This window comes from Poecile atricapillus, chromosome W (assembly GCF_030490865.1).
Source record: "Poecile atricapillus isolate bPoeAtr1 chromosome W, bPoeAtr1.hap1, whole genome shotgun sequence".
Lineage (NCBI taxonomy): Eukaryota > Metazoa > Chordata > Aves > Passeriformes > Paridae > Poecile > Poecile atricapillus.
In genome coordinates, this window is record NC_081288.1 from 45,364,905 (window position 1) to 45,392,368 (window position 27,464).

The 27,464-nt window shown below is 35.5% G+C and overlaps 1 protein-coding gene across 2 annotated transcripts in view; it reads right to left on the reverse strand.

The window, feature by feature from the left end:
- The window catches only part of LOC131591473 (monocarboxylate transporter 2-like), a 75,200-nt gene that overhangs the window by 14,417 nt on the left and 33,319 nt on the right, over window positions 1-27,464 (reverse strand). The window contains exons 1-2 of one of the 2 annotated variants that reach the window (XM_058862215.1): window positions 20,521-20,648; window positions 13,136-13,379 (exon numbers count right to left, since the gene is read on the reverse strand). In XM_058862215.1, coding sequence (XP_058718198.1) covers window positions 13,136-13,349 — 214 coding nt within the window. In that variant the 5' untranslated portion in view covers window positions 13,350-13,379; window positions 20,521-20,648. Of the gene's footprint in view, window positions 1-13,135; window positions 13,380-20,520; window positions 20,649-27,464 lie in introns of those variants that run through there. The other variant, XM_058862214.1, reaches the window with a different exon arrangement.

A 27,464-nucleotide genomic window follows, 5' to 3' on the forward strand; every position in this document is an offset into this window, starting at 1 on the left:
CAGGTATGCCTGACTGCAAAGATAAGCTGACTTTTGCTGGTACTTGCTCTAGATGTATTGCTTTTATGGAGGAATCACAGATCCTTGATCTGCTTCGGTATTTTGTGTTTTTCTAGCGATACATCAGAGACATGAATCAAGGGCTTTACATATTTTGATTAAAGCTCTTGTTTGGCTTGCAGGCTTTTTTTCTTGTTTGTTAGGGCACAAATGTGTATGGAGTTATGGACCATGTAATTTAGAAAATGTCTTCAAGTTAGCAAATTGTTCTATATCTATGAATTTTAAAAAGTTGGAAAAATGCCCAGTTTTTAATCAAGGAGTAGCCATGCTGATTTTTATTTACATGGATACGTATCAATGCTTTATATTAATTATGTTTTACACGCTCTGCTGCAGAATTTTTTTCATGAAAGGCTAAAACACTTGATCACAATTCAGAAGACTTTAAGATAAATTATGACTTTTTTTTGAAGTGAGCAATATGAAACTTTGTCATTTCTAATAGAAAATGAGTGTAGTTCTATGAGCTACTGAACACTCAGCAGATTTCAGAAACATATATGATCACTGACTAAAAAAGCCCTGGCCCAAAATTAACTGTCCAAATTTCACATTGACATCTTTATTATGAAAAGAAATAAAGTGCAGAAAAATATTTCAGCATTTTTAAAAAAATTCCTTATATTTTGTTTCCTGTTACACTCAGTATCACTGAGTGAAGCCCATGCAGAGATATTTTCAAAAACTACTCTTTCAACTTAGAAAAAGGTAGGAAACAATAGAGAAGAAAGAAGGGAACAAGATGGAACACAAGCTCCTATAAGAGTGCTGTATTTTTAAACACAGATCCTGTAACACCAAGCACGTATTTTTCCAGAAATGGTCTGCATGACTCTGTAAAGGGGAGTAATATAATTGCAGCATATGTGCATTTCAAATAACCTTCTCAGAAAAATGGTCATGTCTTCACAGAAAACCAAAGTAACCAGCTTGTAACTTGAGCATGTAGTGTATTGACATGAACACTAGAAAATTCAGTGGCAAATAATGAGGTATTGGGAAAAATTAATGAAAGTTTTCTGCAGAAGGAAGACAAGGAATTTAAAGCTATGTATTAAACAATTAAGCAATTAAGTTCTCAGAATGTCATAAGCTTGCAAGAATCTAAATTTAAAACAACTTTTCTGACTCAAAAAATGTGTTGGGGATTTAACTTAAATAATATTACTGGTAAATGCACAATGAACCTGTCCCATTAAAAGCTACTTGTCCTTCAAATGAAAAACCAAACAAGGACTTATTCACTATCCCTCCCTGGAAATACAGTAAAGATAATAATACTAATATATAAATATTAATAAATGTAATTATCTACAGCATTATAAACTACACAAGGTAATAATAAATTAAATTTCCATTTCTTTCAGGGATTAATTTGGAATTTCATGAGGCATAACTCTAAGGTATTTCGTAAGGCATAACTCAAATGTTCTCATGAAAATGTGTAGTTTTTTTTTTTTTTTTTTTGAGATACCATCTTTGGAGTATTATCCTTCTGTCTCTGTAGATGACTGAAATGAAAGGCTAAGTTCAATTTGGTAATATCTGTTTTTGAGCACATGAACTGAAAGTATCCTTGATATTAATTCATTAATATTCTGAATATTTAAAAGAAATCCTAATAAGTCTACTTTGAGGGAACAAAGGGAAATTGGTACTAACCACAGACTAGATGTTTATTTAGAGATAACCAGTCTATCTAATAGTAGATAGATAAAGAAACTATCTAATTGTTTTTCTGTCTCAAAAATAATCTTATTTAAAAACTGCTATGCCCAGACATGGAGACTACATACTCACACAAACACAAAATAAAAAACCCCAATGCTTTCCCTCATCTGATTGATGGATTCAACTATAAAACCAGGTTGGTTTTTTCCAGGAGTAATAGAAGGCACTTATTCCATTTATAAGTGTTTTTCAACTGAAACCTTCTGAACTCACGCTTTCACTTTCAAAGAACTCAAAAATTTCTAATTGAAGATTTAGTGTTCAGTACTTTGCACCTTTCCAAAGCACGTTACAATTTTTAGCTATCAGACTTGTCTTTACAGCTTGCTGACTGTGAACCAGATTGCCAAACAAGTTCTGTATATTCTGCTGTTACAAAGGTGGAGGCGATTTTCTGCAGATCATAAAAATGAAAAAAAAAAAAAAAAAAAAAAAAAAAAAAAAAGACAGAGGCTACACTATACCACTGTAAAAATTATAGTAACTTGAAAATAAGAGATATGTAGCTAATCTAAGACATAGCTGTTGGGAACTAAAACAGTGTTAAAAAAAACCCAACAAAAGCAAACAAACAAACAAAAAAAAAAACAACAAAACCTCCAACCAACCAATTAAAAAAACTAAAAAACCAAAAAACTAAAACCAATCTGAGGAGTTCATGCAAATATTTTAATTCCTCACAGATATTTTTTCCTAAACTAAGTTATTAGATAGTTACAATGGTTTTTCCTTTTTTTCTTTCTTCCTTCCTCTTTGAGGAATGGCTGCCTTTTCTAAAAATCTGGGTGTATGCACATGTGAACACAATATTTGTAAATTTTCACTACTTACCACCTTCTATTGATTATTTCCTATTATCATTCATTATTTTTATACCTCTACTTCAAAATCCCTGTCTACTTTTCCTAGAATACTACTTTGTAAATTCTGCTTAGCAGAATTTTGGAGAGCAAAAAGTCATAACAAATACAATAGCCCAGGCTATTGAGTAGTTCTTAAGAATGCAGAGTATATTGTCTCCTAATCAAACCAGTACATTTTTTAGATAATGCGTTCACACTGAAAAATTCAGCCAACTTTGTTTAAGATTAATGTTGTCATTTAGATTTCTCTGTCTTCCACAAATTGCCCATCATACTAAAGTTCATACAATATCCCATTTCCATTCTGCACCTCATCCTACAGTTTATTTGTTTTCTTCCAGAATATTGTAACTAACTCAATTTGGAAATGATTCCTTATACACTGTTACAGTCAATAATATGTAATTTCAGAGAAAGCATAAGATTCTTCTTCTCAGTTGCTCTTTTATCATATTCCTTTCTGCTCTCAGTTTTGCACTGTATAATTAAACTTCAAATTGAAAATACTGAATCTATTATTACCCATGATGTTTCTGTGGACCACTTTCAGTAAATTATGGATCATGAGTAGATCATTAAATCTCATCTACATACTTAAAATAAATGTGATGAGAAGTATAAAATCTGTATGTATGTATTTATAACTTGGAAGTGTCCAGAGAAGTCATCATATTTAGGTCATTGTCAATAACATTTTAAGTTTATTTCCAAATGCACTTAACACATTAGTATCACCAGGCTTAAACTCTATTTTATAGAAAAAAATAAAAAACTTTTAGATTTCCATCTACTTTAGAAAAAGTTTTACTTAATGCACTTTCAAATTTTTTAATTGTTCTCTGTGTAGAGTCACATGCCATTTATTTTGCGGACTCAATCAAAATTAGCATAAATTATGACCAAGTCAGGAGTGAAAAAGTAATGAAAAATTAGTAGAAAAAGCCTGGGATTTGGACAGTGAACAAGAAATATGAGGGAATTGGACAGAGGCCATTATGGTATTTGCATTTTGGCTGGACTAGAGAGGAAGCAACATTCATAACATTCTCTACACAGTCCTTTCCCTTGTAGTAGCAGAGGATGCACCTCCATAGACAAGATTTTCTAAAGGCGTGAGGGTGGGAAAGTCTAGATCAGGTCTGCTTACATGAACAAGGAGTATTTGAGCTCTGCTCCAAAAAGCAACATGAGGGGGCTTGGTGACCTAGTCCCAGCTTGTTGCACTTGAAGGTAGTATTTGTGTGGCTTTTGAACAAGGAGGGGTTTTTTACCTGCTGTGAAGAAATAAAACAACCTGCCACTGGCAGAAACCTTATTCTCCATCTAGTAATGTGAAGCAGTTTCCTTCTAATGACTGTGATTCATCATCAATTCAAAATAAATTAGTGCCCATTAAAATACAGGCTTTTCATGATTTGTATTACAGATACTGCCTAAGCATCATACATTTCTGAAGTCACCTTTCAACTAAAGAATTATGTTGACATTCTTCAGCAAGAACATATTAAAATAATCCAATGAAATATACCTACTTCTGCAAAGATTTACCATGTGTGCCTGTGATAATTACTGAGGTTTACTGGGGAAAGTAATATTTTCGTCCTACAGGAGAAACTATGTTTCTTTGGTAAGTTTCAATACATCTTACTGGAAAGCAATTGGTCAGAACTTTGACTGATCTAGGCAATGTTTGTATCTGAACACCTTGTCAGGTAATTTTTTTATAACATCAGGTGAAATAATCTGGAAGAAATTCCATAATACAAATTTGTTCTTGTCTTAACCCCATTTGCCACTTCAGCTCTGGTTCTCTGAGCATAGGGTCAAGTGCTTTGCACTCAGCTTACTGTTTACATTTGAGTAAGTAAATATAAAGAGCTTCCAAATCACAATGGCAAATGTAATAACCTTGCACACTCTTTCCACAGGTATAAACTATGGTGCTGTGTAAAAGACAAGAGAATCTCTCCCACATATATTATGTGGCATGCTAGTTGATTTTTAAGGAACAATACAGAAAATTAAAACAATGAACTAAATTTATGCTTTAATACCGATTTTATTCCCAAGCTGAAATAAAATTTGTAAGCCTCAGTATTTTCAGCTAAATGAAAAGTCTTCAAAAAACTCACTCTGAAATATACCTAATGTGTTCTGCCATATAAATAAACAAATTAAAAATATACCTGGGTGGCATTACCATGAACTAATTCTTCCTCTTAGTTCAAAATAATTACAAACATTTTTTTCAAGGTTATTAGGTATCATATTGCATTTCATTACCAGTCTTAGGAAGCTTGCAAATGTATAGTTTCTTATTTTAATACAAGCCAAATGTGTTGTTTATTACTGTATATGCAGTCACCTAACAGACACTGAATCTCTCTCTGAGATGAACTGCCACATCATTTCTGTGAAATTCTGTGAAATCTCATTCTGCGACGTGCAGTCGCCTGAGTGATTGTTCATGTAAGGGGGCATGGGCACCTTAGAATTATCTCCAATGTTGACTACATTCTCTTCCCATGTGAGAATCATACAATTTCAGGTCACTACCTGGAAGTGTTTTGTTACAGAATCTGTTGCTGCAATGAATATCCTTACAGTCACAGTGCCTGATTCTTGACTTCTCAGAGAACTTTGCAGCACTGGAGCTCTATGGAATCCAATAAATTAAAATTGAAGTTAGGAGATTCATACTTAAGGTCAAATTGTACTGTACCCTTAGGTTTTTGTTTTCCATTTATGAAATAGAGATAAGCTTGCTAACAAATAAGCCAGAAGGTATATCCAATAATTACCTCAATAGGGTGAATACCACCAGCTTGGTGGTGCCAGCTGATACTGATAAGAGAAGTGTTTGGGGATCTTGTTACAAAGAGGCTGAACTGTATTTAACTTTAAATCATTCACAGAACATAAGAAAATATAACAGATCCACAGATTCCTGTCAGCTTATAATCAGCTACAGAAGAATGTAAACTTGGCCAATTATTAGACAAGCCTGTTGTCGTTTTTTCTTATCTGGGTATGGAAGAAAGGGAATTATGAGTATGAGGAAAGTCACTGCAAGGTAAGAGAAAATTTACAAGCTCAAAGGCACTGTTAAAATTACCTGGTGTTTTTAGTAGCATTAAAACTAATGCAACTGAGTCAATGTCACTGGAACTTGGGAGAATTATAACCCATTAAACATAAAAGAAGATTAAAGAAGAAAATCAAATCTTAAACACAACAAGCTCAAAATCCCTAACAGTGAGTGTGTATCTCTAATAAGAACATTCTTAGATTTCAAGGTCTCTAGGTAGCAAAATATAATGTATCAGTGTAGTGCAACAATAATGTACGGTGGCATCAACTCAGATATGTACAAAATTTGAACTTTACCTCTAGATTATTTTAGCAATTGAAAGCCGAAAAAGTCTTTATATTTGATGTGTTTTGGACATTCAGAAGGAATGAATTAGAAATTCCCGTCTTTATTGACTGACAACAGAACAGGTCAGATGTAGGTGCCTATGCTAAGGAAGACTAAACATGTGAATCCTGCTCATATTATCTCCAGCTGTAAGGATACCATTACTTTCTTCAAAGTTTTCTAAATGTTAAAGCTCTTAATGGCAAGTGTTTCAAAGCATTACGCATAGGAAACCAAGCGAGACACACATGCCCATCATCAGTGAGAAGCTGTAAAAAATGTGTTTGAACTATATGAGGAAATCAACATCTTATTTCACAACAGAGGTCCTGTTTTAATCACATTCCTTCATTTAGATGTCACGTCATAGTAGATATTCCCCCAAACAAAAATCGGGTAAAGCTGCAATGCAAATAGTTAACTGTTTAATGACAATGAAAAAATATTTGCCAAAACTTGTGGAAAAGAAAGACAAGATTTTCTTTGGCTTGTATGCACCAACAAAACATGTAATACCTACTAAAGCTGCATTTGTTTGTATTCTTTGACATACAGAATCCCAAGAGAATATCACTATTAGATGAAAAGGTTCTGACTCCTGAAAAACTCTTCATATGGCTTACACATTAAAACACATGTGCCATGTGGTCTTTGCAAATATCTTCAAAACCAGTAAATCATTTTAAAGAGTGCCCAATATAACCATAAAATACATTCCAAACCATCACATTTTTTATTTTTGTTTTTCCTATGGCATCACCACAAACCTGTCACTGAGTCCCTGGCACACACATCTCTCTAAATGACTGCAGAACTACATATCTTTATGAATCACAGTACGTCTCAGCTGTTGCCATTTGATACTGGCTTAGAATATCTTCTAAACATATCAGTACAACTCTGTTTCCCTTGAATATACCCTCCAAAATAAACAAGGGAATAGTTCTTAGACATTCCAAAACAATGGACCAGTAAAATTCTATAATAAGTTCTTTGTAAAGTGCTGGGTTTATTATTTCATTTGAAGTGCTGGGTGACTACAATGGTATACACAGACTTTTCCTTCCCCACAGTTCTTCTCTGGTATCTGCATAAATGTCTTATGATTCCCAGTTGCGCTAGACCATTGTTTCATTACCTTTGAATTACCCAACACACATCACGAACACAACCATTGTATGGTCCAGTGAAAAACTATATGGGAACTAATCCAACATTTGCAGTACTCACAAAATAAGCATTCTTTCCTCAAAGTTTTACAAGCTCTATGAACATATCAAAGGCCTCAGTTTGTCCCTTGATACCTTTCTTAAACAAACCCAAACTTTTAGCCCCTTAGAAAACGATGCATGCTATTTATTATTGTTAGACTTTGACCTATTAATTGAAACTAAGTGGAAATCAAAAAAGCATCATTTTTGCAGATAAAAAAGCTGTCAATATTGATTTACTTATTGAAATCCCTGTGTATAAAACCAAGTTAAGATCAAGACAGTCTTACAAAGGGAAAGAGTTATTAATTAATATTCATTATGTAATCTATATTGCCTACTTGTATGCAAATGAGACCTGTTTTAGTAAAAGGCTCATGTTAATTAAATTTAAGTTGCCACAAATATTTCTATAGAAACATGGAATTATTAAGTCTGGAAAAGACCTCTAAGATCACCAAGTTCAATCACTAACCTAGCATTGCCATGTTTGCCTCTAAAGCACGCCCCAGGTGATTCTCTGTATCAAACCATGACCAATACCCTATGGCTCATAGGTAGAGGCTCATAGAAACACAATGGGAGCTCTGTATCAATTTCTGACAATTACTCAAAATTAACACAAGAATACAATAAAAGACAAAAATTTCCTTATTTCACTCAGTGGGAGCTTTGAGACTGTCTTCCTGAGTATATTCAGATCCCAGTAAAACCTTTTATTCATGAAAACTTGACAAAATTTGATCCTGTATGTAGGGTGACAAACCTGTTTGAAAAGAAAATGTATAAAACCATCTACAACAGATATGCTTTTTTTTTCACCTTTCTTCCCTTGACCATTGTAGAGTGTTTTCTAAACATCTAGGAAGACCTTTCTGTTTAAAACATCTCTGTTTGAAACAACATATTGCTACTGTAGAACACTACCCTACAACATCAAGTTTTACTAAAACTCAAAGCCTTCCAAGAAATATAAGACCTGGCTGTATTACCCTTCAAAGGCTTTAGCATTCAGGTCTTGTTTTTTAAGAACTGAACTAATGTATATTTATAATATTTTGTTACTCTTATCTCCATTTGCTAGAAGAGTCAAAATGCTCTGTTCTTGTGAAACCTCATTATGACTCCTTTTCCTTTATCTGTGAGTCTCAAATTAACTTGACATAGATGTTTTACATACATCTTAGACTAAATGTGAAGTATTCCCTCATGCCCATGAGGCACTCAGAAAGTTAGCAAGTTCTGCTTTCAAGGGCACTCTAAATGAGGTTATTAAAATTCAACACTTTGCATATTCTGATGGGGAAAAACACTTGCCCCTGACAACAAAGGAGATAGGTCAATTCAAGAAAGCTTCTCAATCTCCATATGGATGGCCACTGAATTCCTTGTGCCAGTATTTGTAAAACCAAAATTAGAAAATGTTATCAGGGAGGAAGAAAAGTGTAGGAACCTAGGTCCTACCCAAAAGTAAAAATCCATAACCATCTGTTGTTTGTGTTACATGGATTTCACAACTGTCATCTCCACTGTGCACGCCATTTCATCTTCACAGCAATATCACCAAAACACCCACTGAGATAAAATCACAAATATTTTGAACGTACCATATGATACGTTGTTTTCCAAATTAATATTAGACAAAGTCAAAATGAGGACTTGTCTATAGGTTACTTTTGTGCTGTCACATGAAAAATCCTTTAAGGGTTTGTTACTGTTTGGAAACGCTTAACTTCAGACTTGAATAACTTAAGCAATACTGACGAGAAAGGAAGATATTAAATGCTACATTTTTTAAGTATGAGAGTGTTTTGAAAAATTATAGTGGCCTCTCCATACATTTTTATAGCATCTTTCTTCAAAAGCAGCCTAAAGATGCATTTTAAACTATTTACTCAGAAATAATATCCAGAATTTAAATGAACCTTTTATGTTTTCTGAACTTCAGACCGGCAAGACTGTCCCACATTTCACAGCTGGATACGGCTTGAAGGATTTATCAGCTCTCAAGCTAATTTTCATAACTTAATGTTATACCCAAAAAAATTCTTTTTTGAGAAACAAACAAACAAACAAACAAACAAACAAAATAAACAAAAACCACAGACTGTTCTTGGAAACTGTTCTTGGAAAAATGACAGCAAAAGAGTTAAGAACCAGTGAATGAAAAAACTGCTTTTTCCCTGAGGAAATCTAAAACTCAAGGTCAGCTCTGTCTGAAATCACCAGACTTGTCACATGGCTTTCATAGCTGCCACTATGGCTCCTATCAAACCCACACTGAAAGCATTGAAAACATTTTTACAGGAAACAGATCGAGCTCTGATAAGAAGCTCCTTAATCACCTTTAGCTGATAACACTGCACAAAGTGAGAGGTAAAGGTCTGGAAAAGAGAAGAACGAACTAAGAGAACTTGAGGTCAAATGTATTTGACCTTTTTCTTTAATTCCTTAATTTTTCTGTGTGCTGGAGCAGAAATATGACTCTGTAAGTATATGGACACATATTTTATATACATAAGAACACATACATGCATTTTATACATGAATCAGTTCACACACATGTAAGAACACAGACTGTGCTGTCAGGATAACTCAACTAATTCCATTTTATCCCAGCTTCTGTCCTCCAGTGACAAAAGTCTGGTGGTCCCAAACTCAGTCCCTTGGGTGAAGGAATCCATCACAAACGCATCACCCTTAATTTAATGCAATTGACAGTCTGCTCAAAAGAGGCAGAAGAAGGAGTTACCATGGAGACTGGACAACTGCTCTTCTCCAGAGGACGCTTTTATCAAGCATGGTCTGAACAGCAGAGGCTGTGCAATACTTGTAACCTTAATCACATCACTGGATCTTGCTTTTTGGGATGCCTTTTTAGTAAAATCTAACAAACATCAAAAGGTTGGGGGTGGGGGAAGAAGGAAGAGAGAGCCTAAGAAAACAAACAAACCGACCCTCTAAAACACAACAGAAAACTGTATGGAACTGCATGTTGTGACAAATTGAGAGAGAAAAGGAGTTTCATATCGATTTGATTTATCAGATTTGTCACCTCTGTCTGGTGCTTTCCTAACAGGGTGAATGCTGTGCTTGACCTATTTGCTGGAATTAACCAGGACTGCAGGAGACCATATGGATTGCCAGATGGTCTGCTATAATTTAATGCCATTTATTCTAAGTATGAAGTAAGTGATAAATATAATTAACATTCTTTTAGCTCCTTACTGGAGCTTTTTTCTGAGGCACTGAAAGGTAAGTTGATACCTTGTTGCTGAAACACAGATGCCAGCTAATTACTGCAAGAGGGTGCAGCCTCCAAAGCAAAAAGTGTCTGCACAGACTCTAACTTATTCACTGACCCCACTGTGATGATTAATAGGTTGAATGCTAAGCCGTAATGAGGATGACAGATCTTAGATGTTTTCAGGTTACCTTCATTAGTAGCATGGTGAACAGTGCTCATAGCAGGTGTATGTACCACACTTCATAGTAAACAATGTACCTTGTGGCCTGAATGTGTATTTCACATTACAGCACATCAAATGTGAAGAAAGAATCAAACCACCTTCAGACAGCAAAAACAATGAAGTGATTTCCTTCAGAAATGTTTTTCCGGATTGCTATTTCATATTCTGCCAGTGATTGTCTAAATGGCCTAGTTTTTAGGAAGTGGTCCTAGAGAAGCTTTGGCTTCAAAGAGTGTTTATATCAGGCAGGGTCGTCATTCTCAGCATTTTAAAACCACTAGTGTGCAACAAGATACCCAAACAACTCTGCTTACTGTTCCTGTGCTGATAATCTTTGTAGTAAATGGGGTAGGTGTTAGCAGAATGAATAGCAAACAATTTTGTAATTTTTAATGTCAATATACAAGTGGAATTAGTAACTGGTAATTGGAACAGTCAAAGAAGATTTGAGAAAAGGCAGAAATAATCTTTTGTATTTAATAGCAAAGTTTTGCACATTGAACCTTACAGGCAGAAATGACCACAGCTAAATGTCCTGAGACGTGCACTGTTAATAAAACCTGGGTGAACCTTGACCTGACAGAAATGGCATAAAAAAAATGCTGTGCAGAGAACACAACATAGCAACACCTGCACTATAGAGTAAACCTGATTTACAGAGCTGAAGGAGCTCAGGGTCAGCAAGTCACAGCATAGAGAAAGCAGAAAAAAAATCCAGCTTTTCAACACCTGTGTTCTTCCTATGCCCCAGAAGGGTTCAGCACTCTTTCAGAGGCCTCCACAATTACATCGATACACTCCACAGTGCAAGTGCAGATGCACCCTTAAGAAAGTCCTGAATTAGGGGCAACTTGAATGTGATCAGACATACCCTCTTTTACTCCACTCTTGATTGCTTCAAGTTATTTCTTCACCTGGTGAATATTGGTGAATTAACTTGACTATTGTCTCTCATCCTATAAAATACTTTATGTTTCTCCACTGGCATCTGAATAACTTACGATTTTCTATTAGTATATGAATAAAAATATTATCAAAATATCTGAATAGCATGCTTTTGTTGATATTGATACCATCCGTCAAGATGTCTTCATAAAGTGTCTGTGAATGACAGAATTTAAAAAAAGATCCATTTTTCCATCCCATCAACTGAGGCTCTAAAACTAATGCTATGAAGGCTCCAGCTTCATTATTGTAGTCAGAGGGGAAAAAGAAGTAGTTGGAGAGACCAGTCCAGATAGCCTGATCCTCTTTGTAGGTATGGTCCCTACTTCCCTGACTGCTAAATAAGGTAAGGGCCATTCATGCGTCAGAGCTTAGGGAGGCTGAAATAAGAGATAAAAAAACTATCATGCTGAAAATAAGACTTCATTCATTTGTTGGACGTGACACTGCACTTTACTAGTACCCAGATACCATTTCTGGAAAATACCAGAGCTATACTCTTCAGTGATTAAAGAGTTTCAGTATCAATATGCTATCAGCACAATGTTTTCAGTCTCTGTACACACATGTACATATACATAAACACATGTTTATAAATGTATGCATTTAATTGCCCCATCACTGCAAATAGTCAGATGTTCCAGATGGTTACCTCTTAACATTAAAAGAAAGGGAAATACCAGTTCTGATGCCTGAATTAATGTAATTCACACCTTTGAAGGGTCTAAGTGTTTTGCCTAAGCAGCAGCTTGCTCTCACCAATACTTTAAAGAGAAAAAAGTTCTGAAAAAAAATGAAGAAACCACGCAGAATTTAACAAGTTAGTCTTTGGGGTTGATGGACACAAAGCCTGTCAAAGCAGATTTGACACTTAGTTCTTAAACATAGCTTTGTACTTTAAAATCCTTTTACATCTGTCTTGTTCTTTACTTGCTTGCTTACAAGAAAAAAGGTATCAGACAATTTATGTTCACGGCTCAGTCCCAAGAATAAGACTGTCTGCATCTTAGCTGTCATACAAATGGCATGTTTGAAACATCACTCTGGGCCTAAATGAAAATAGGATTTTAGGACAAATAAGGACCAGATATAAAACCCCTGTCTACAGACAAATACCTGTGTCTCAAGAATGAACCCTCATTGTCATAATTTCTGTGATTAAGCTTCATCATTGGATTTACTGAGAGATCTCACCAAGGCAGTGGAAAATGACCCCCTAGACCCAGAAGAAATTATTTAGGCAATGATTTGCTGGGAAATTATACTCTCAAACTTTGTGAATTTAGGAAAAGATTGCAAAATATTTTTTAATCCAAATTACCTAAAACTTGGGTGGAGGAACAAAGAAAAGGCCCTAAGGGGAAAAAAATGCTTTAGGATCATGTGAAAAAAACAACCAAGCAATGCTATTTACTAATTTCACAAATGTCTTACCTCCTGCATACATGACAGCCAACATTATCGATGATATCCAAGCTATCTCACTATATGATGTGTGGAAGATCTCTTGTATTTCTTTGAAGAACACTGTGATGGCTTTGGGGAAGGCATAGGAAAATCCAATGGAGATAAAAGCCCCAAAGACCACAACCCATCCCCAGCCTCCATCAGGAGGTGGGTAATCTGGCGCTCCTGTGGCAGGTGGCATTTTTTGGTCTCTGTCTCTTCTCCAACTAGACTGAAAAACAAGGAAAGAAACAGGATGTCATTTTTATTTTCCTTTTTTCCATATCAAACTACATTATTCAATAGTCATCTGCAGGGATCATAAAAAACCCTCAGATCAATTTCTGACTTTCATGGGAACAAGACTGTCTGTTTTTAGAAGCAAAGCTGTTCTGCAAAAAACCTTGTGGCAAGAATATTTCCAATAGCCTAGTCAAAATGTGGCAACTGTTAAAAATCACTGATCTCAGTCACTGAAGTTGTATTTGCAATTAGTCACTTATTGCAAAGTGACTAGTTTGTGTGGGTTAATTTATGTAGCTCTACCATCTACAGTATGGAGAAGCAACAATGGAAAAAAGTTACACCTAAATTATAAGTAAATGCTATATGTAAGTTTTAGTGAGATTTATTGGTATTGCAGCAAAACCATCATCATCAACAACATCAGAGAGGAACAAACTGTGGCCATCTGAAAAGCAGAGATATAAGCAGAGATTTAAAATTCCCTGTGTATCCATAAAATAAACACACAATATTAAAATTCCACATTTTACTTTTAGGATTTTGATATTTTGATGTTGATATTACTTGCAGGAACAAGGTAGAGCTTTATGGTAGTAATTTTGCTGTTTCCACATATCAGAAGACATCAGGAAGATTTCCACAGCTCTTCTACTTTAGAATTGACCATAAGACCTGCCAACACCATGATACCTTACAGAGGTTCTAAGAGGTGTAGCCAACACCTTTGGGCAGCTCAAATCCACATAAAACTTCTAAAGACTGAAATAAATTTCATATTGCTAATATCATCCTCATATCTAAAACCTTATGTTTTTTACATTCTGCATTACCTTTTTAGAAAATACGTAGCAGTGAAAATCCATTTTTTATTTCTGAGATTTTTTTCCACTAACAAACACCATTGTTATTAAACACTGAACTGGAGTCCACTGTGGTTTTTTCTATGTAAAGCAGGCTACACAGACAGTATGAACTGCAAATTCTTCTTTCCTCCCTGTTTCTTTTTTGGGCATTTAGGCAACTTATTACTCTTGATTGGTCTCCTGCCATACTAGTGTTGAAAACTGCAGATGCTAACAATGAGTAGGCTGCTGTTATGCAACCTGTTATTACCAGCAAGTCTCTACATGATTTCTTCTGTGCCACTCACAGCATATTCCAATATCTCACAGTAAACTGCATTAGCAGTGGGAGTGAGATGATTACCTTAACAAAAACTAAAAACACCCAACTGTGTCAGCGTATACTTATCTCTTGGGATAGTGCCTGGAGTACTTTTAGAGTAAATGCCATGTAGCACTGCATGTAATATAAGCCACAAAAAAAGCAAAATGTTGCTTTTAAGATTACCTATTACTAGGTTATCCCTGTGATAGAAACCCAGTGTACTTTTGATTCTTCAATTCACTGAAGCTGACTGTAGACATCAGCTACAATCTCATATAGCTGGCACACCCCTGGGGGAAGCTAAATCAATGACTAAAACATCTGGATTTTAGGCAAAATTTTAAAAACCCAGGTAGTTTGGCTTCTGCAACATATAAGTGAGATTTCCTGCTGGCAGCAATAGGTATCTATTGCTCTGTACACAGAGCATATACATCTTTCTAGACACACGTCCAGAAAGAACCTCTGGTATGTACTTTGTTTCTGCTTATCCCAGTCTCAGTTTAATGTTAGTTTACTGATAAAACTCAGAGAGGAAATAATGGGCATGCCACTAGAGCAAGTTGGACAAATAGAAACAATTCTGGTTGCTGAGACTTAACTTTGTCGACACCATCGCCACTATTAATAAATACTATTAATAAATACTGTTTTGTTTTTGCTAATATAGATCTATTAGAAGAAAGAGTATCTCAGAAAGCCCACTGTAACTTAGAGCACAAATAAAAATGATCAACTGTATGTTCAAGAGCACAAAACCTCAAAACTGCCACAAAAAGCAGAATTCTATTTCTGTGAGTTAAGTGGAAGTAGAGAACGAGAGTTTGCCATCTATCCCAGAAAAGCTGTTCTGCTCATCTGAGAAAACTTTTGGTTGTTTCATGAAAAAAAGGTTAACTATTGTTTTCTTACACTTCAAAGGCTTCAACATATTTGTTTTCATATTTAATATTCACATGACAACACTTTTATCGCTATTATAAATTTTTGTCATGGCAAACAACATCAACACATTGCTCTTCATAAAAATGGAAGGGGCTTATCAATTTACTGAGGAAGCACTCCTTTCCTAAAAATAATACAAAAGCACTTTGAAAAAATCACAGCCACCACATTAGTCAAAAGAATGCTGGAGGTTCCTGAATGTCACTAATGAGTGGTTTGGAGAGATCCCACTATATCCATCCCTTTAGGGTAGAAGAACAGGCTCTGACAGTTCAGTGCTTTCCTCCCTTTAAAAGCTTCACAGTAAATTACAGGAGAATTAAGGAGACAAGCAAAGGGGCAGTGGCTGTTCCTGTGCCTTAACCTAAAGGCAAATTTGTGCAAAGGCCACTGCATGGTCCTGTCTGCCAGCCTACAGTGGGCATTATGTTGTCATGAAGAGGAGCCTGGATCATAGTATCTCACACCTCCTGTTTATCCCATGAAGTATGGCTAAGAATAGCTTCCCTGATATTGCTTTATGATCATCATGGCCAATATTAGCTCCAGTCAATAAAAGGTAAGAGGAGAAAAATAAAAAATATGTGTTTGTACCAAGGTGAAACTAAATATTTATTTTCTCACAAACATTAAATCCAACATCTCAAACATTCCATACATGCCCAGGACCTAAAGCAGCATTCTCTTGCAAAATCTCCACTTAATGTCCTGCCGCAGTCCCTGGAACTGAATCCCTCCTAAAGACGTCTAACCCATTAATATACCCAGCTCTAACCTAAGCCTAACTAGTAAGAGTTGAGTAATATAGGCAATATTATGACAAGTGCAAAATCCATCAACAATAAAAAAAACCCCAGAATTTTACATTAGTAGACACAAACATTGATAAAGGAAGAAGCAAAAGATGAAGGAATAAAGTAGTGGTAATCAAAAAACCTTTTCAGAACCCTTATAGGTTATTGTGGGCTGTGAAGAATAAAAAGAAATATGGTAAAAATTATAAAAACAAGCATGTGTGGTGATGTTCAAGTGAAGGACACAGTACCAGACCAAAATAAGAAAAGAGAAACAGTGCTTGAGTAAATAAAGATCACCACCAATGTTTTTAGTCAGTCATATGAATTCCATCATGTGCTTAAAGCTGGCAGGAGAGCATTGCTTATACCTATGCCTTTATAGGCAAGCAGTGGGCGAGGAACACCCCCTTCCCTCTCCCAGGAAAGCAGCAGGGGAATAGTGACTGGAGTGGGTCCTGAGTGAAACCATCAATCTCACTCCTCACTGTCAAATACACAGAGATTCCTCAGCCTTTACATACCCTGTCAGATGTGCACAAGGATTTTCTCCTCAGTTCTTTCTAGTTCCCCTGTATAAATCCCATTTATGTAAGCAGTGAACAAGAACTCATCTAACTGTAATAGGAGCTGCATGTGTCTGCTAACAAATAATAGGAGAGAAACAAGAGGGCACTTTTATAACATCTGATATGCAACATTTTTATTGCAGTTTTCAGCACATTTGAACTTACTTAGGTGTATGAGAACTAAAGAGAGAAAGAGAAAAAAAGAAGGAAGGCAGAAGAAAGGATAGATGTGGAAGGAAGTTAAAAAGGGAGAAAGAAAAAAGGAAAAAGTAGCAAGCAAGCAATAAGGTCAAACTAAGAGCAAATGCTACAAACAATGTATCTTGATATTGTGCATTTTAGACTTCAGTCAGTTATAATCAACCTGTTCAAACTGCTCATGTTCCTACCAATGCTTCATTAATAATCTGCAGTTGCCAGCTGCCAGAATCAGCTATGAATACAACAGCTTGTCAAAGAGAAGGGTTTATATTGTTCTCTTGTTTATTAAGACTGATTTTACTGGGAGTTTTATTTTTTTGCAGTGTTAGAGTAACTGTTTTCTTCTGCTTGCATTTTGTCTGCCTTGTCCTCAATGTGCCCCATCACCACTTGACTCAGCAGCCACATGTCCCAGAGTAAAAGAACTGGCATGTGAATAATCTGTCCCAGGCTGCTGTAGGATAGTAGAAATACTTGGCATTTGTGTACTGCCCTCCAGTTCCAGACAGTAAGCCAAGAACTGCAAAAAGCTTTGCAAACTTGAGCAAAATCAGTTTTATAACATCCCTGTGAGGTGACTGAAAAGCATAATCCACTTTTAGACACGGGAAACAAATGTGATAACAGACTGAGTAACCTAAGTCTTGTCCCAGATCAGTGTCAGAGCTGGCATATAGACTAATGTCCAAATAAGATGTGAGTAATGAGATTTTTAAATATGTGTGTATTTTAGAATCTCATTAAGTAGCAAATGCAGATTATTGTACCGCTTAATACTAGAGCTAGGAGCTGAGGTGGGGTACAGTGTTTGTTTTATAGGTTTGAATATCTGCTTCTCCAACTTACCCTTAGCACATGTTAATTACACTGTTGTATTTTAAATAAATGACTTTGTAGTAGCATTAGAACATAATAAGTTAAATAAGAATTATACTCTAATCAAAGGTCCTTGCTTAAATGCTCTAAGTTTTTGAGTTTTTATTAACCCCTCTTTAATGAGTTCTAAGCAGGATGGTAGAATAGCAGGTACCATTTCTTCAAATGGTATTGCCTCACCAACTTCTATAAGCTATTGTCAAGCTCTTGGAAACAACTTTGAGCCTTTGAAGAAAAATCTTTCTCGCTAGTTTTGTGAGAAGGCTCTGCTCCTACTTGTGATTGTTTTTTGTTTTTTTTTTTTTCCTGGAGAAAAGGAAGATGTGCAAAGACTGTAAGGCAGCAAGACAGTATGTTGTCTGCTTTTAGCTCTAACTACTCAGATCTGGAGGCAAAGTAGCTCCTAAGGAGCTCTTGTACCTAGCCTTAAAGAACAAGCTAATTGTCCTGAAACAGGGAAATAGTCTCCTTTTAGTCTGTATTCAGAGACTAAGGGGTATGTGATAAATAAAACCCAGGCAGATGAAAGATGTACTCAGGGTCGGACTTCACTGCCTTTTTTCCACTAGGATCTAATCTTCAGAACAAACAGATCCTGTGTGAGACCAAAACTACTAAAAATGCGCCCAAGCTAGACAGCATTTTAGAAAGATGTTGGGGTTTGTAAAGTCTCTCCTACAAGCTTGAATCTAAGGGTTATGTTTGTAAACGCTTTCCAGACTTCTACGTGACAATAAAAGAACTTACATATAATATATATTACATTAAATGGTATTTATAGGGCTAATGTTAAGAATTTTCTACTCTTGTTAAAAGTCTAAGAAAAAAGAATCCCCAAATCACCATTGTTACTTCAAGCCTATTTCACTTCATTCTTAAAAAATATATCTACAGGTATTCAAAGTCTAAATCTCTAGCTTATTGAGAAACAAAACTTTGTTTTTTCTTGAAGACCAGACGAAGGAACTAGCTCTAAATATTCGTATCTATGAAGCAAATATGGAATTATTTGTAATTAAGAATCAGTATTGTGGTGTACTTGTCATCCCACTGAAGCAGTAACTAAACAAGTGCTTGAAGCAGTGTGGGAAATTAAGAGCCCCTCACATATCCAAGGCAGACATATGCATATCATTGTTCCAAATGTCTGGGAGGTTGGCAAAGGCAGGCTCCATGGAGGGAAGCAGAAAAGAGGGAAAGGCTCATGCTGTAAGATAAAAATAAATGAGCAATCCCCATAACTTTCTTCTTGGGGTCTAGCGTTTCAGTGGACTGATTCTTAGGAACAGCATCAACTGGGCAGATAATTGGATGCTACAGCAAAATCTGTTTGCTGAGCTACACAAGGATGATTGCAGATCTGAGCTCCTGATGGATCACAGAATCACAGAATCAGAATATGCTGAGTTGGAAAGGACCCACAAGGATCATCGAGTCCAATTCTTACCCATGCACAGGACACCTCAAGAGTCACACCACACACCTGTGAGTATTGTGCAAACACTTCTTGAGCGTTGTCAGGCTTGGCGCTGTGACCACTGCCCTGGGGAGCCAGTACAGTGCCCAAACACCCTGAGTGAAGAACCTTTTCCTAATATTCAACCTAAATATCCCCTGACAAAACTTCAGGCCCTTCCCTCTCTCTGCCACTGGTCACCACAGACAAGTGCCTGCCCCTCCTCTTCCTCATGAGGAATTTGTAGAGCACAAAGGTCTCTCCTCAGTCTCCTTTTCCCCAGGCTGAACAGACCAAGTGAGTTCAGCCACTCCTCACACAGCTTCCCCTCAAGGCCCTTCACCATCTTTGTTACCCTCTGGACACCCTCTAATAGCTTAATGTCTTTTATATTGTGGTGACCAAAACTGCACACAATATTCAAACTGAGGCCGCACCAGTGCAGAGTGTATTTGACGGTCTAATTCCCTTTGACCAAGAATAAAGGCACATCATATAGTTCCTTTCTCCTTCTTAGAAGCCTCAAAATAGGATTACTGACACAGAAGTGAATCCTGAAAGATACTGCCCTATAAAAATCAAGAACATATAAATTACTCTGTTAGTGTAATTAAAATTCCATTTGCACTATGTCAATATGTTATTACTAAGTCAGTAACTAAAGTGAGGTTTTTACAGTACTGGAACCTTCATCTGAGAAAATTATATTGTAAATATATTGGAAATGTTACATCATTGAAAGCAGATTTGGAGCATTGCTAAGTCAGTAGTGAGATGACTAACATAATCTGTCAAAACTAATACTAATGCAGTATTTATAATTAATTTGATTTTTGTTGCTGGATTTGGTTTTTCAGATTTTTTTTCTTTTAAACTTCATGTGTTGTGGTGCCACATTCTCCTGGGTATCCATTATCTGTGTTCATAGTCACAGTCATGAGGTGGACTCCCATTCATCATGTCTTCTGTTACTACCTTTTTTCATTGTTTTTATGGGAAACCTATATGACTGGCTTATTCTAGATGACTAAATGACTAGAGTTAAGTGAAATGAATTCCAACCAAAGTGACTGCAATTCTGTTTATTACTTCAAAAAGACAGTCAATAGAATATCTAACCTAAAGAGGTTGTCACTCTGCCCAAATTGAAGTGCACTGAAATGAACTGTTGATGGCTAAATTGAAAATGCCAGTGATCCAGCCTGAAGAATTAATCAGATTTAACAATAAGTTGATTGAAGTTGTAAAATTCTGCAGACCTGAAAAAAAATAAACCACCAAACTAGTTAACCTTTCAAAAAAACCTAAACCAAAACTTTCTTCTGCCATTAAAGAACTAGCTTTAATAAGCTCAGCTAAACCCTTTATAAGTCAAAGTTTTATCTCCCTACACTGCAAGAGTATTGATAAATTTATTAATTAATTTCTAACCACTTATGGCATCTCTTAAATTCTAGCAGTACTCCCTCATATTTAATTATGGTGGTTATCAGCTTGACAACTTGCAGATGCTTGAAAATTTAACTCCTTTTAGACCAATATTGAACAATTTTTGGTAACGTTTGCCTTTCAACTACATCAGCACACTTACCTCCTCTAAAATTCACATTGAATAAATGTTTTAAATATAAGACTTCCCAGAATAAAAGAAGTCATGTAAATTTGGAGCTTTACGTTTGATAGGTATTTGAAGAATTCTGATGTTTGGAAGTGGGAAGTTATAGATTCATGCAATTGTAATATTTTATAAATGGAAGAACTAAGGTTTTAAGTCAGTGTTAATGGAGTTAGCTGCACAGATGTTGAACATTGCTTAATAAATAACATAATATTTCCAAAGCAGCAGACTTTTTATTATCCACAATAAAAGATATTAATTTTAATACCATTTTTCAATACTAAGCTGCAGGAAAAAGTATTAATTATGGGAAAACCTAGCCTATTCTTAGGCTGCATCACTAGTTAATATTTTCAAAATCTAAATTTGTATCTTTTTACATAAACATGTAACTTGGAAATGGCAATATTTAATTAATTTATTGCTGAAGATAATATTCACATTAATCTGTGAGATGGATATTTGACATTAATAAGATGCAATAGATTCCAATTGAAATTCTGCTGATATTAATTTCTGTAAACTTTATGAAAGTTGCTCTGGGCTCTTGCAATCAGAATCCAACCCTTGGCCCCAGTATTATGGCCCAGTGTATTTTTTGTCTATGTCCTACCACTCGTTTAAATCCCAGACTAAAAGAATCATCTCTCACATACTGGAAAAATATTTTTCTTCTATTCTAGTGCAATGCATGACTCCCATGGGTGGAAATAGTTACTAATGCTTAAGTCTCAGTGACGACTACTTAGATTATGTAATAGGAAGTAAACTGATCTGGATTCTGTTCCTAAGAGCATATGACAGGGAATATATAGCAGGCCAAGGCTGGAAAACAACTCCAGACTGCAGAAGTTTATACAGAGTTCACATTTCATTTTTTCCTGCCAATGTGGAAATTCTTACTAGTTTAAGAAATTTTTCTCTATTGCTAATAAAATGGACAAACAAACTTAGGAATGCTTCTGATAACATAGTCTTTTAGAAGTGTGAACTGGGAAAGCTAATGAATTCTAAATCACCTTTCAGCAAAGCTACAGTTATCTTACATACTTTATAGAGAAATAAGTAAATAAGGCAAGAAGGAAAAGGGCAGAACTACTAAAATTTATGAGGAAAATACCGTTCAAAAGAAATTACTTGGGGACTACTGCATGTTGAAAAAAACCAGCAAAATTTCTGCAATTCTGAGTATCCAGTACGAAAACCTCCCCAGAACTTAGGTCGTAAGTAAGCTGTTCAGTTAATATAGATTTTTTAAATTGTGTGAGAGTAGAGGACGTAAACCATCTATTTGTATGAAATAAAACTAAAAACATAGATAATTGAATCTGCAAAATCCAATTGATTCATCTGTGCTGTAAAGATTTGATGTGTGAGTTCTTTCTGCCAATGACAGTTAAAATGTGAGCCACTGATTCCAAACACAACGTAGCCATAAAGTAAACGAATCCAAAAGTAATTTTGGAATTACTAAAACATATTAGGTTAGAAAAAAAAAGAAAGAAAGAAAGGGGGAAGGAAAGAGAGAGAGGAAGAGGGGAAGAGAGAAAGAGAGGAAGAGAGGAAAATACAAAGGAAGAAAGAAAGAGAGAAAGAAAAGAAAGAAAAGAAAGAAAGAATGAAAAGAAAGAATGAAAAGAAAGAATGAAAAGAAAGAAGAAAAAGAAAGAAGAAAAAGAAAGAAGAAAAAGAAAGAAGAAGAAAGAAAGAAAGAAAGAAAGAAAGAAAGAAAGAAAGAAAGAAAGAAAGAAAGAAAGAAAGAAAGAAAGAAAGAAAGAAAGAAAGAAAGAAAGAAAGAAAGAAAGAAAGAAAGAAAGAAAGAAAGAAAGAAAGAAAGAAAGAAAGAAAGAAAGAAAGAAAGAAAGAAAGAAAGAAAGAAAGAAAGAAAGAAAGAAAGAAAGAAAGAAAGAAAGAAAGAAAAAAAAAGAAAAGAAAGAAAAAGGAGAGAAAGAAAAGAGAAAGAAAAGAGAGAAAGAGAGAGAGAAAAATATTTTTCACACTAATAGAATTTAATAGAGACAAAATTTTTTATGCATTTATAAAAAAACAGTTTTAGAACTAAATCAGTGTGACTTTGCAAAGCAAAGTGGAAGAATTATAGAATGTCGACATTATTCTCACAGAGATGTCCAACCAAATGAGGAACTAATTTTCATCAATTTTCATCTCATGGCTAGGTATAGCCATGGCTCTGAAAAAGGAAAATGTGACAGCAAGGTATACTCTCCTCTCCAGCTGTTTCCAGTTCCTAGCAAACACATAATCATGCAGTATCTTTTCAGGTATGCTAACATGGTGCTTATGTTTCGGGACAACCAAGGGCCATCCCTGAAGATGCACTTGCCATTTCTTAAGTGCAGAAATCAGATGCTAATAGCACCCTGAGGAATGTGCAGGGGAATTTAACTTCTCTAACCACCTATCATTAAAGTCCAGCCCACTCAACTTTCCGTCTTTCTTATACTGATATTTATGCTGGTAAGAAATTATAAACAAAAGTATATTCCTATTTAATAACCCACAACTTTGAGCAAACAGCTAAAAAATTGGGGAGGCATTTACATGGGATGGTGTAGTACTACACAGACACTTGCCATCTCTTGATGACTAAACATGGCTAGTAGGAACAGAAGAGCTGTGTTAGTTGAGTATCCCATTGGGGGAACTTAGCTCTGTTTGAGTATCATGGCATGGTGCTACATAAAATAAGTACACGTATGATATTTATTTGCCCAGTCTGGAACATAATGATAAAAAAATTCATTTGAAGTATGTACCAAAACAAACATAATTTAGGCAGTGGCAATGCTCTAACATAAACAAATACAGGGAAGGAAGAATTTGTGATTGTATTTGATTTCCATGGGAAGGAAGAGGATGTTTAATTACAAACTTACTATGTACTTTGTCCAAGTGTTAATGAGATGACCTGCTGGTATATATACAAAACAACTTTAAAGACCAAGATGGTTTAATCGAATTCTGACACGTACTCCTCCACCCATTGTAAGAAACTGAGCATGGGGAGATCAAAAAACCTCTCTTGATTATTACAGAGGACACTTTTTCCTAACACAGAAAGTACACAACATCCAAAGAGTACAACACATAGCTGTACCTCTTAGAGAACAGTTATACAGTGCAGCAGCAAAAACAATCTCCAAACAATTTCCAACAAGCTTTAGCATTTATCAAGGATTTTATGTAATCATATTGTTTAGACATGTATCATTTGTACCTTTTTTTTACTCTGCCACTTACTAGCGCCTCATAGAATACTCAGAATATAAGCATGAACCCCTGGGTTCTGCTCTGGCACAGTAGCACTGGAAAGTTGTTTGGTGCTTGTCAGTACACTCAAAGACATGACCAACCACTGAAAGATTCATGAGAAGTGCTAGGTCTTTCTGAACCCCCCCTTCTCATGCTGACATCAAGAATTTCTGATTAATCTAGAAATCAAGTTTTTCCCAATTTTTTTGTCATATTTTCCATATTTCCATATATTTCCATCTCCTATTATAGATTTTCCATTTAGTCCCAGCACTACAGATTTAAGTTAATACCATCTATTTTCCATTTCATTTGTGATGAGAAACATAAGCTTTCTGGAACATAAGCCTTTTGACCAGAACTTACCAGCTATCTCAGCCTGGTATGAAAGTGCTCCTTTCAAATGTTAAGGGAAGGGGAACTCTTTTTCTTACTATGGACAAGCCAAATAGGCACCACCTTTTGGCTTGCAGACCCAAAAGGTAGACCTGAAAGCTGAAGCCCTAAAGTGCAACAGCCTGTTAGTTACAGGATATGAACTTGCTCATGCGTTAGCTCTGTTTTAGCTGGCAAATTTCTCATTTTGCTTGACAGAGAATATGGGGTAGCACTGCTTCATTGCTCAAAAGCAACCGTAAATAAATCCACTACAAGACTCCTTTTTGTTGAGTTATGCTGGACTCTTTACTGTGAAGCTTTTCCCACATAACAAAGTTCTTTTCTCTACAGAACCCCTCTTTGCCAAAGCCATAGCTATGTAAACAGCCTCGAAAGCATCAGCTTTTAAATTTCTGCATCATCACAAGAAAAGCTTTACACTTCAGATTATTTTTCTGCAAACTGAAATAATACTCCTTATTCTCTTTATTGAGAATCTAGAACAATAGAATTCAGAACCTCAAAATTTGACTCTAGTAGCTACATAAAAACCGTGGTAGAGTTTACAAAAATATGTAGCAAATGAGACAAGAAATACAAAGATGTCTGTGGCATTTGCATCCTTGCAATTAGCAAAAGGGCACGAGAAAAATATTCACAGAAGGGACTAGTTAAGTCATATTTACCAGGAAGCTTAATAAATCAAGAGTTAACCATATCCAGTGTAGGGCAACGTGCACATCAATCTAAGAGATGAGTCCACTGTCCCTTTCAGGACAGAAGTTTAATCAGTTAAGAGGCAAAACATTGACTTATGTTTTTCCTTGTAAAAAGCAGATATATATATATACACACATTTGGTTGTTTGTAAGTTCTATGAAGGCACATCTACTCATAAGAGTTTAGGCAAACTTTCTATATGCAAAATTGTTTGTAATGCATAAAAACATGTACAGCACACTCCACACACCTATTCATTTTGTCTTGATAACAAGACAAAGAAGTGGTAGTGGAGTGGTGTAAATCCCACGGTTTTTCCTTGAAAAGCAATTCAATGCTGGGGATTCAGAGCCTGAGCATTATAGTCCCCTGAAGACCCCTTGCAGTCTTCAAGACAGTAATATTCTTCTTTATATACAAAGCAACTCTGGAGTTTATGCATTTTTCTAAAGCCTTTAAAGACACCTCTTTTACTTATTTTCACTGAAGTCTTAAACTATTATCTATCTATGCATAGGTATGCACAGACTAAGCATACATTTCCTATACATAAACTTTCACATACAGCCTGACTGACTTCAAAGGGGAGTAAATGGATTTGAACTCCATTCAAGTTTTTATTTAGCTAGATCATTTCCTCAGTCAATAGCTGCACATGAAACAACCAACACCTCCTGGGATGACTGGGTTTAATTACAATTTTGTTTCTTTGCAGATTCTTCTCCAAACACACTTTCCAATATTTCTCTTACCTCTCAAAATATTACTACATACACTGTGAGATGTTCCTGAGGGGAAGTTGTTTTTGTTGTAATCTGATTCAAGCATAAAATCTATTTTCTATTCAATCCTAGCATTATTTCATTTTCATGATATTTTACAACTGAATATTAAACATGGAATTTGGGTTTGTTCTTTTTCTTTTCTTCCCTTTAAGTCAAGCATTGTGAGATTCATCAGTCAACAAAATGTTTCTATGAAAAAAGAAACATTGGGTAAAACAAACTGGCTTTTATTTATAGAAAAAAAAAAACGGGTTGTTTCTTTCCTTTTCCCTAAAATAACTTGCTGATTCAACAACCATGTCTGTAAAGTGCCACATGCATTTATTGTACCCTTTACAGGATGAAAGAAATATATGATGAAAAAGACATTTAAGTTGGGGGTTTGTGCCTGTGTATCTCAGGAAATAGTACGAAGCATGTAGATGATAGTACCTATGGAATGAAATTTCATTGCACTGGGTTTTTTTATTTGACCTTTGTAGGAAAAAGTGTGATTGGCTCCTGCATAATAAAGCTGACTGATAAAAGATGCAGTACTGATAAATCTTGAATTTTTAGGAAGTTAAAAAGGACAACAACAGAACAGATTTCCAGAACAAGTATCAGAGAGCAAAAGATGAAGTAAAAAGTGTTGTTTTCATCCTCAAAATGTGAGTAAAGGTATAACTCTTCTGCAAAACAAAACAGGACTTTGAGGTGGGACCACATGTGACGTTATCTGGCTCTGGCTATTTGGCTCTAGCTTCTATCTGTTCTGCATCAGACCCAAACCTTCTGCCTAGGGTTAGCTGTAGTCTTGAATACATTTCCAGTTCATACACATAACAAAATTGCTATTATTACTACCCATGACAGCTGAGAATATTTTAAATGGTAAATTGGCACGAAGTACTGTTTAATTTTCACCAATCAAAAGAAAATCATAACCTTTTTCTAGCATATCCCTAAATAAGACTATTTTTTTCATATGCCAGTTCATAGATTTTTTTACAACTCTTGAAAGAAAATAGAAATGCAGAGATGATGTAAAATTCTGAGTGTAAGTGAATAAAATATTTGCTAATACAGACTTCTTCAGTCATATTTCTAGAAAAGACAGAGTGGGGATTTTCCATACCTTACAAATCAGTACAATAAAAGAGCAGAAAAGCAACAACATGTACTGCAAAAATTGATTTTGAATGATAGCTAACTTTTTAAGTACTTTTGATACTTTTCACACCCCACACTGAACATGCAGGTAGGCAGAGGTTTCTAACAAGTGGGTGTTTATGCATCTACCTCCTGCA